This window comes from Wolffia australiana, chromosome 11 (genome assembly GCF_029677425.1).
Source record: "Wolffia australiana isolate 7733 chromosome 11, ASM2967742v1".
NCBI lineage: Eukaryota > Viridiplantae > Streptophyta > Magnoliopsida > Alismatales > Araceae > Wolffia > Wolffia australiana.
Genome location: NC_135845.1, coordinates 3,100,010 through 3,110,093, shown reverse-complemented (window position 1 = coordinate 3,110,093; position 10,084 = coordinate 3,100,010). Strand labels below are relative to the sequence as shown.

Below are 10,084 nucleotides of genomic sequence, written 5' to 3'. Positions count from 1 at the left end.
CTTCCTGCTCGCGCTTGTTGGCATGCATGTGTAGCAAATCAAAGTAGGCCGCATGTGATGGTCGTCGAGGCTGTGCGCGTGGGGCACCAAGGCTTATGCCATGGTTAGCGTTCGGCAAGCGTCATCCGTCACATCACACATCATCATGATGTAAACGTGATGGGTGAAGTGACGGTGACGGTGACAGGTTTAGGGGTACGTGACGTCGATGGTGACAGATGATGAGGAGGGCGTGATGGGGTGCCCTGGATGAGTGATGTGACATAATGACTGTCACGGTTGACGACCGTGACGTTATTTCTCAATTGAAGTTTAGATCTGGACCACTATCGATCAGATTTTATCTTACTGGAGGAAGACACCATGATCTTGGCGTAATATTGGGATCTGAGGTTAGCCTTTTGTCTTACATTGAATCATTTCCAACACCCTTAATTTATACATCCTCACCATCTATCACCCTCATCCATTACCATCCTCAATCCACTCCATCATCATCCCCTACCCATCCTCACATTAAGCTTCATTTCACGTGCTCTCTACACCTTGACAATCTAGCCATACATCTCTTACCTTCCTATTTCAACCAACTAGGGAATGGCACGTCTGGGATGTGATGCCCCGGATGTGATGGGATGGATGGCAATACATGATGGACGATGATGTGATGAACTTTCGTCACATCACCATCCCGTCACGCGTCCTAGCACTTTTGAAAAAAACCATCACATTTGTGTCAGGTATCCCCCCGTGTGACGCCGATCACGTCTCCATCATCGGACGGCATCACCATCACGTGTGACGTGTAAAAAACCTAAAAAGTCCTCTCTCCCCGGACTCCCAGTCCCCGACATCCTTTAGTTCATGTTATAAAATAATCCTTTTGTTATCTCCCCCGGCTCTGCTCTCTCCCCTGACTCCTCTCACTCATATCACGGCCCTCTCTCCTCCAACTCCTCTCTCTCCCACTGAATCCTCTCGCTCCTGTCGGTGACTGTGAGCGGCAGCTCCTCTCGCTTCCCCCTTTTCCCTCCCGCCAGGAAGAACTTGCAGCTGTCTATGCTGGTGTCATTCCTCTTCCCTCCGACGACCTCATTACTCTTTCCCACCTCGTGAGTTCTTCCTCATGAACAAATTTTGGTTTTCTTCTCCAACATGTTTAGCTTTTCAGGAATGATTTTCTTCATCATGAATGAATTCCATGTTTGGCTTTTTATGAACGATTTTCTTCCTCATGAACGAATTCCATGTTTGGCTTTTCATGAACTATTTTCTTTGTCATGAATGAATTCATGCTTTCTTCTTTTTCTTTTCTTCATATTCCTCTTCTCATTCTTCTTCTTCTTCTTCTTCTTCTTCTCATTCTTCTTCTTCTTCTTCTCCTTCTTCTTCTTCATGAACGATTTTTATAGGCATTGTGGCTGTTTTTAAGGTTTTTAACAATCTGTCACGGCCATCATCTGTGACAGCTGTTCTATCACATCACATGTACGAGGGCCCCATCGTCGTCACGTCACCATTGCGGCGAGTTGTCATGGTCATTGGCACGATTACAGGCCCCTATGTTTGTCACCATCACCCTTACGCCATCCCTCATGTTTCTGACACCATGACGTGTGACATGACGGATGATGGCTGCCATTCCTTACAACCAACATACATCACTATGTATCTCTTTTCTACCATTCGTCTACATCATTCTTGCTATCTTTATCACCACATCCACTCACATTTACACCACTTACCATGCCGTTTTTATGATCTCGTCTCGCTCTCCTTTCTCGTCCATCTTTGTCTAATATTAGTGAGACCCAAAAATCCCTTTATCATCTTAATCCATTCTAACCACACATTCACTACCATATTAAATTAGTAGTGTCATTGGGATAAGGTCCTGCTTTGATGCTGGCTAGAAGTAGGTTTTTTCTTGCAGATTTTTTTATATGTTTGTAAACTCACACCTTAAGTCGTTTCTGCTCATAAATTGCTCCCTTATGCTCCTGCTTGTAAACTCACGCCTTTATTTTAATTGTTTATAAAGATATTAGGACTTCTATTATTCCTCTCATCTTCATTTCACCCTATTGAGATCGTACTTTTCCTAATATTCGTTCCATGTGAAGATGATCCGTACACATCACTAGCTAATTAATTTTTTTTTTGATTCAACTCAAATTTTTTACGACATAATTTTTATCCTAAGTTTGAGTTTATCAATACTGTTGGAGCATCGCTGCCCAACAGTACACATTGTGCCTCATCTCTACATTCTTGTATGGACTTTCTGCCTAATGTAATAGCTATGACCATCAATGTAACTTTACTTGTGTGGTAATAAAACAGGTCAGTGTTCTGCTATGGCCCTAGCCCTGCCTCCTCCTTAACCCTTAAGAAATATTGAGCCTTCAAGAGAAAGAGACAGAGAGAGAGAGACAGATTTTGAGGTATGAGTCATCCAACAAGCTCTGGTGAAGAGCGCAATCAAAACATGGGCTTAGGCATTGAACCATTCCATTAATCAAGCAAGAGAAATGAGGCAAACTTGATGGAAGGCCAAAACACTACCTTTTGTTCAAAATCACTTAAATAACATGCAAACAAATTGCCGGTGTGGGAGAGGTTGGATTATGGTTCTGACTTATGTACCCCACACGATATACAGATTTATATTTGTAGGGATGGAATGAAACAAAGAAAGAAAATGAGTGTGAAGCTCATGGAGCAGATAATGCAGATACATGTTCACAAAAGATGATAGATCCAGTATATATGCATACAAATGTACTGTGATCTCAATCGGCGAAGCCTCTAAGGTGTTCTCATTCGGCAAAGCCTCCATTGCCTTTTGGTGACTGCAAAATGGATCTTGTTCTATCGTTGATCAGAGGTTTCTATATGAAAAATACGAATCGGAGTTTGGAGCAAGTCTTTTACAAGTAAAAAAAGGAATTCCCGTGTCCAAAGTTTCCTCACGTTTCTGACTAGGGGAGGTAAGAGTTTTGGCTTAGAGAGAGGGAAGGGTTCGTTCCTTGTGATACATTAGTATAAAGGTCATTGTTCAATAAACACATACTATGAAGGAAAGAAACAAATGGATTGCTTAACGGATATATTTTGCAGTACATAAATTCAGCTAGAAATATTTTGATTAATAGAAAAATAAATAGTGCGATGTGGAGAAGGAAAGAGATGGAGAAAGACAGGGATTGAGAAAGAGAAAGGTGGAGAGTGAGAACAAGAGAGAGAGAGAGAGAAAGAATGGGAGAGGAAGAGAGAGGGAAAGAGTGAAAGAGGTAGTTAGAGAGAGAGAGAGAACGTGAGAGAGAAAGAGAGAGAGAGAGAGTTAGAGTTATGAGAGAAAGAGAGAATAGAAAGAGAAGAGCAAGAGAGAAATAGGAAAATAAAGATAGATATAAAGAGTGAGAGAATAAAGAGAGTTAGGGATAAAGAAAGGAGAGAGAGAAATAGGAAACTAAAGAGAGATACAAATAGTGATAAAAGAACGAGAGATAGGGACAAAGAAAGAGAAGGAGAGAGAGAAATAGGAAAATAAAGTGAATAAAGAGTGATAAAATATCGAGAGATAGGGACAAAGAAAGAGAAGGAGAGAGAGAAATAGGAAAATAAAAAGAAATATAAAGAGCAAGAGAATAAAGATAGATAGGAATAAAGAAAGCGAAGGAGAGAGATAGCTAAAAAGTGAGAAAACAGAGAACACAGAGATAAATAGAAAGATAAAGAGAGAGATATAAAGAGCGAAAGAATAGAGAAAGATACGGGTAGAGAAAGAGGAGAGAAAGACACTTAAAGAGATAGAGAAGTGGAGAGAGAGAAAGAGAGAAAGAGAGAAAGAGGAGACTGAGAAACAGAAAGAGATGGATATAAGGAGTGAGAGAAGATATTGAGAAATTGGGATGGAGATAGAGAAGGAGAGAGAAACAGAAAGAGATGGAGATAAGGAGTGCGAGAAGAGATAGAGAAATAGGGATGGAGAAAGAGAAGGAGAGAGAAACAGAAAGAGATGGAGATAAGGACTGCGAGAAGAGAAAGAGAAATAAGGATGGAGAAAGAGAAGGAGAGAGAAACAGAAAGAGATGGAAATAAGGAGTGAGAGAAGAGATAGAGAAATAGGGATGGAGAAAGAGAAGGAGAGAGAAACAGAAAGATGTGGTGATAGGGAGTGAGATAAGAGAGAGCGAAATAGGCATAGAAAAAGAGGAAGATAGAGAGAAACAGAAAGAGAGAGAGGGAGGTAAGGATAGAGAATGAGAAGGAGAGAGAGATAAAGAGAGAGAATGTAGAGAAATGAGCATAGAGAAAGAGAGACAAAGAGTGGGGGAATAGAGAGAGATAGGGATACCGAAAGAGAAGGAGAGAGACAGAGAGATAAAGAGCGAGAGAATAGAACGAGATACGGATAGACAAAGTGGAGAGAGGTAAAGAGTGAGGGAGTAGAGAGAGGGATAGAGGACGAGAGAGGGAATAGAGAGAGATAGGGAGAAGAGAAAGAGGCGAGAGAGAGATGAAGAGTGAGATAATAAAAAAGAGAGGGATAAAGATAGAGAGAAATAAAGAGTGAGAGTATGAGGGAGAGAGGGAGATAATAAAAAAGAGGGATAAAGATAGAGAGAAATGAAGAGTGAGAGTGAGAGAGAGAGGGAGATAATAAAAAAGAGGGATAAAGATAGAGAGAAATCAAGAGCGAGAGAGAGGAGAGAGATATAAAGAGTGGAGGGTGTGTGTGTGTGAGAGAGAGACAGGGAGATGAAGAGTGAGAGAGTGAGAGAGATAGGGAGAGATAAAGAGTGAGAGAGAGAGACAGAGAGAGCGACGATATAGAACGACCAACATGAGATGGGGAGAAATAGAGAGAGAGAGCCCATGCACGTAAACTCCCGACACCAAAAACCGGGCACCTAATCAATATCAGCAGGATTAAAAAGTAACGATAAGAACAATTAATCAAAAAAAAAAGAAAAGAGCAAGAGAAGAACCGAGTCCCTGCCTCTTATTTACACTTTGGCCTACCTCCAACAATCGCCGCCGCGCTACTCCACAACTCAACTCTGCCCAGCAAGAACCCAGCAAGAACTCGGGTCAATCCTGGCCGCCCAAAAGACATCGCAGGCTCTGCAACCCTTCCGCCGATATACACCGCCGCACTCGCGCCCTCTGCACCGCCACAGCCGGCGGCGGCCCCGCCTGGAAGCAAACAACCATGGCCGTCAGATTATCGTCCGCGCCTCGCTTGATCGCCTCCTCGACGAGCTCCCTGCAGCAAACTCTCGCGTCGTTGTGCTCCTGCAGCCGTCTGCGCGCAAAGTCCACTGCGTTCTGGCTGGTGAACACGTCCCACAGCCCGTCGCTGCTGATGATCAAGAACTCGTCTTCTTTGCCCAGCGTGATCATCTTCAGCTCCGGCTCCGCGATCAGCGGCCCGCCTTGTGCTGATTTGATCCCGTCCAGGTGCCAGTCGCCCAGCGCGCGCGTCACGCCCAGCTGCCCGTTGAGGTAGCCGTCGTCGATGAAGCCGCCCAGCGCTTCCACTCGCTTCCTCTCCCGCCCGCAGCACGGGCGGTGGTCTTTCGACATCTCCACCGCCGCGCCCGCCCGGGAGAGAACCGCCCGGCAGTCCCCCGCGTTCGCCACTAGCAGCGACCTGCAGTTCATCCTCCGTTCTTTTAATTTTTTTTTATTATTCAAAATGACTGGGTGCCCATCAATCCAAGTTTCTGTCCTTCGTTCTTCCAGAAAATCTTTATTTTTCTTTTGATTTCCTAGTGATCGAAGCAACTGGGTGCCCATCAATCCAAGTTTCTGTCTTTCTTTCGTTCTTCTGGAATATCTGTATTTTTCTTCTAAATATGCATCAAAACATCCATCCATCCACGATCGTTGAATTCTTCAGGGGAAAAAAAAACGATTGCTGAAGTGAATCTATCTGCGACTGAAAGGATGATAACTAATGGTCAAAACAACGAGTTACCCATCACTCCAAGTTTCTATCTTTCTTTCTTCCGGATTATCTGTATTTTTCTTCTAAATATGCATCAAAACATACATCTATCCACGAAGAAAACGATTGCTGAAGTGAATCTATCAGCGACTGAAAGGATGATAACTAATGGTAAAAAAAACTAGGTACCCATCAGTCCAAGTTTCTATTTTCTTTATTCCAGAATATCTGTATTTTTATTTTAATTTTGTCAAGACTCTCTCTATCTGTAACATACATCCATCCACGATAGGTCAAAACAACTGTAATATCCACCTGTCACGGTTTCTTTGTCTCTCCTCCTGAGTTTGTCTGTCTATCTACCAATGTGAAGAAATCTATAGGTAAATTCAACTATAAAAATATCCATCCATCCTGGTTTCCTTTTTCTCTCTTCCAGAATATATATCTATCTACCTTGGAAATCTACAGACCAAAATATCTTTCAAAAAATTCATCCATCCCTCTTTCTCTCTTTCAAGAGTATCTATCATCCGTCCATCTATCTATCAATCTATTAATCTATAAGGGATAATCCAACCATGAGAGCTGGGGGGGTTGTGCGGTGCGGTACGAATTTTGAACTGCCTTTCGTACAGCCCACTGAGCATTCGCCTTGCTAACTGCCTGGGGCAGAGCAAATGAATAGCTTTGGTTATTTATTATGAAAAATTGCATCTTAAATAAACGACTCATGTGGGTGATTGGGCAGCCCTGCGGAGGGTCGTTTTGATGCAGGCAGTTCGGAATAACTATCTATCCATCTATGCATAGGAATGAAAGTAATGCAGTCCGTAAAGGAGGAACAGGGATTGAAAGTACCTTCCAAAGATCATGGCTGTGAGAGCGGTGGTGCCGGAGGAGAGGGAGGACTGGCGGACGCAGGTTTGAGCAAATTGGGTGTCAATCTCCACAAAGGAGCGGGCCACAACCTTCTCCAGCTCAAGCGGGAAGCCTGCGTCTTCCACAATGAGCCTTGGCAGGTTGTCTCTTACATAGTGCGCTGCTGCCTTCCCACCGTGCCCATCAAATACCTGCGCCAAGAATCTCACAGTTAAGGGGAAAAACTGCCAGTTTTATTCTTAAAAGAGTGAAAACAGTGGCCTACTCCGTTCAAAGACAGCATCTTTATCTTAAAAGTCACAGACCCTTTGATTATATACAGTTTCCAGGCTTGGGGTCCTCAAGAGTTTCAAAGAAAAATAGTGGAAGACCAGGGGGAAAGAGAAACAGAGCATTAATTTTATGTCGTTCCCTGCTTCAGGGTTCTCAAGAATTTTGAAGAAAAATAATTGGAGAGCAGTGGGGAAGAGAAAGAGGCGTACTCCGTAAAAGGAAACAGAGCATTCTTCAAGTGGCCGGCAACCAAATTTCTCTGCTATGTTCTCTATGCAGACGTGGGCATCCTCCATGTATTTCCGGCCGCCGATGTCGGCCCAAACGCCGTGTCGGATTGAAGGGACTAAGTTCGACGTGGCCTTCAGTCCATCGTCCGATCCTCGAATTCTCACGTCCAAAGTCACAGAGTTCTCGCAGATGCTTTCCAGCTGATTGAAAAAAGACGTTGGATGAGGCTAAACAAACATGACACGATTTCGCATTGAGTGTGTAATTAATGCCTAAAGAAATCCCTTTCAGAAATGTCTAAAAAACCATTAATATCCACGTGAAAAATGTTTCAAGATAAGAATCCTAAACCTGACAAAACCTGTTCTGGGTAAGTTTCCCCAAGATTATGAAGTTATTAGCCCCTAAGATTGTTGTATATTTCACAGCATTATAATTTCAGATAAAAGAAACTTGTTTTTTCTTGCCAATTGTTGAGAATAATTGGAAAAAAATGCGTAGTGATGACATAGTTCAACTATCAATTTTATTCTAAGTCGGAGTTTTTCGCTTATTTTTATGAAATGGTATTTTCTAATTTACTGAAAGAAAATCCTTGGAAGAAAAAAATTCACGGATTGGTGGGGAGTATTTTTTTTCCTTCAAGATTATTCGAAAAAAAGTTTTTTGTACGTTTAAGGAGGACGATGAATTTTTTCTTTGGGCCTTCTCAAAATAAGCAGACAATATCACAAATAGAACTTATTTTTACAAATAGATGAACATAGGATTGCCACGTAGAGTGGAAGATGGCATACAAAATCTTCATGAAAGACATCATTTGTTGTTCTTACAAACCACACCATTATTTGCTTTAAGCAGACCTCAGACATCATTAAAGAAAGAATTAATCAAAAAAATAAAGATCCAGCACTTTTAACAACAGAATCAGGTAAACATATAACATCATAGCAAATACCCAACTCAAGATTTACAAGAGGTAGTCAAATTCGGTTTCCCTCCAATCGAAATTTCAAGTTGGGGGAAACTAGCACGAAGAAAACCCCAACCACCCGAATTCTAACAGTAACCGTCTAATTCAAGAGAGGACTGAAAAAAATCACAAATCAATTCCCAAATGAAACTCCACGCATCAAGAACAAGGTCCCAAAACATAAATCAGCTGCAGCGCCAACAAAGCAAAGACTAGGTAACGCAAAACGATTGAGAATCAAATATCAGCAGCAATTGAAACTGAAATTTCAAGTTGAGGGGGGATTGGAAGGTGACACGAAGAACAGAAAAACGACCCGAATTCCAACATTCTCCGAACAATTCAAGAGGGGACTCAAAAGAACTCGGAAATTAACTCCTAAACGAACCCATCTGCTCTTTCGAAACACCCAGCATAAAGAACAAAAAACCCAAAACACAAATCAGCAGCAGCGAGAACAAATAAAAAATTACACAAGAACAAGATCGAGCATCAAATCTCAGCCGCAACGATCCTTACAGTAGCTGAAGTTTTCTCCGGCGGGCGACTCTCGGGCTCAAAATTCTCCATTCTTTCGGCCTCTTCCTCCGTCACTTCCTTCACGCACATGGCGGCTACCACAAAACCCAGTATTCCCCTTAACCCAGATAGCAAAAGAGCAGAGAGATAGCGAGAGAAGAGGGTAGAAGTAGAAAGATGGGCGAGAAGCGAAATTGGGTTTGAGAGAAATCCTCAAGACGAGCAATTTAACGATAAAGAGATGGATAGATAGATAGATAGAACGGGTTTTTGTATGTGAGGCGAGAGAAAGGTCAGATTTTTCCCCGGGAAAGCTCTGCCGCAAGGCCAACTCCGCGTTCACAACGCACCCTCTTCAAAGAAGCAATGAAGGGTCTTCAGAAATCGTGGCCTTGTCATCCTCCCTTCTTCGCTAACTCTCCAAACCCAAATTTGATTCATACCCCTGGAGGAAGACTTTGAATATATCTCTAAATAAAACACTATTCAGGGTATTCCGTTCTTTTATTGGTCTTGTGGATATTCTATTTAGACCCCTGCTTATTCCGAAGATTTCTTCTATGGAGACCTTTTAGGATATAAATCGAAATATCTAACTGTTTAGGGATAATACATTAATTTTGACTCCAGACGAGGTCCGACGTCTCGCCAGTTCGGCTAATCTCAAACATAAATTTCATTTATACCCTTGGACAAAGGATATGACTAGATCTCTAAATAAAAAGCAATTTCGGGTGTAGATGTACATCTGTTCGTTTGTCTAAATATTCCACAACTTTCTTTTTCGTGGAAAATTTGAGATTCAACTCTAAATAACAGAATATGAGGGCGATTACGTAACTTTTGTTTTCGCACGAGGTCCAATGTCTCGCCAGTTTGCCTACTCTGAAAACGCAAATTTCAGTTATACCCCTGGATAAAGATCCTGTGTACATCTCTAAGTAAACAGATATTTCGGGTGGATACGTACTTTTATGGCCGTGCGAATATTCTTCTATACGCTTTTTTGTTTCAAATAATATTTTTAGAGAACTTAAGGATATTCTAACTATGAGAATATGAGGGCGGATACCTCAATTTTATTTTCCCTTGAGGTCCGTCATTTCATTTATACCTCTTTTTATCTTATTATTTCTAATGTGTACATATTGTCAGACATATTTCTAAATAAAGAAATATTGGGGAGCATACCTCCTTTTGTTTTCGCAGGTAGTTTAGATACCTCGCCAACACCCTGTTAATTATTAATT

At 41.9% G+C, this 10,084-nt stretch overlaps 1 protein-coding gene across 1 annotated transcript; it reads right to left on the bottom strand.

The window, feature by feature from the left end:
• Positions 1-4,882: 4,882 nt before the first annotated feature.
• LOC144709398 (putative protein phosphatase 2C 27) lies at positions 4,883-9,214 on the bottom strand. The gene is made up of 4 exons (XM_078582946.1): positions 8,835-9,214; positions 7,321-7,542; positions 6,818-7,029; positions 4,883-5,659 (listed from the first exon to the last, which is right to left on the bottom strand). Exons 1-4 carry the CDS (start codon positions 8,922-8,924, stop codon positions 5,098-5,100), a joined length of 1,086 nt encoding a protein of 361 aa, XP_078439072.1. The 5' UTR covers positions 8,925-9,214; the 3' UTR covers positions 4,883-5,097.
• Positions 9,215-10,084: the final 870 nt, after the last annotated feature.

What these genes read in the sequence shown, in the direction of transcription:
- LOC144709398 (XM_078582946.1), bottom strand. Translation starts at nt 8,924, where the DNA reads ATGTGCGTGAAGGAAGTGACGGAGGAAGAGGCCGAAAGAATGGAGAAT. An exon ending in GCTCTGTTTCCTTTTACGGA is followed by an intron (nt 7,030 to 7,320) that starts GTACGCCTCTTT and finishes TTCTTGGCGCAG; the next exon opens with GTATTTGATGGGCACGGTGG. An exon ending in ACAGCCATGATCTTTGGAAG is followed by an intron (nt 5,660 to 6,817) that starts GTACTTTCAATC and finishes GATGAACTGCAG; the next exon opens with GTCGCTGCTAGTGGCGAACG.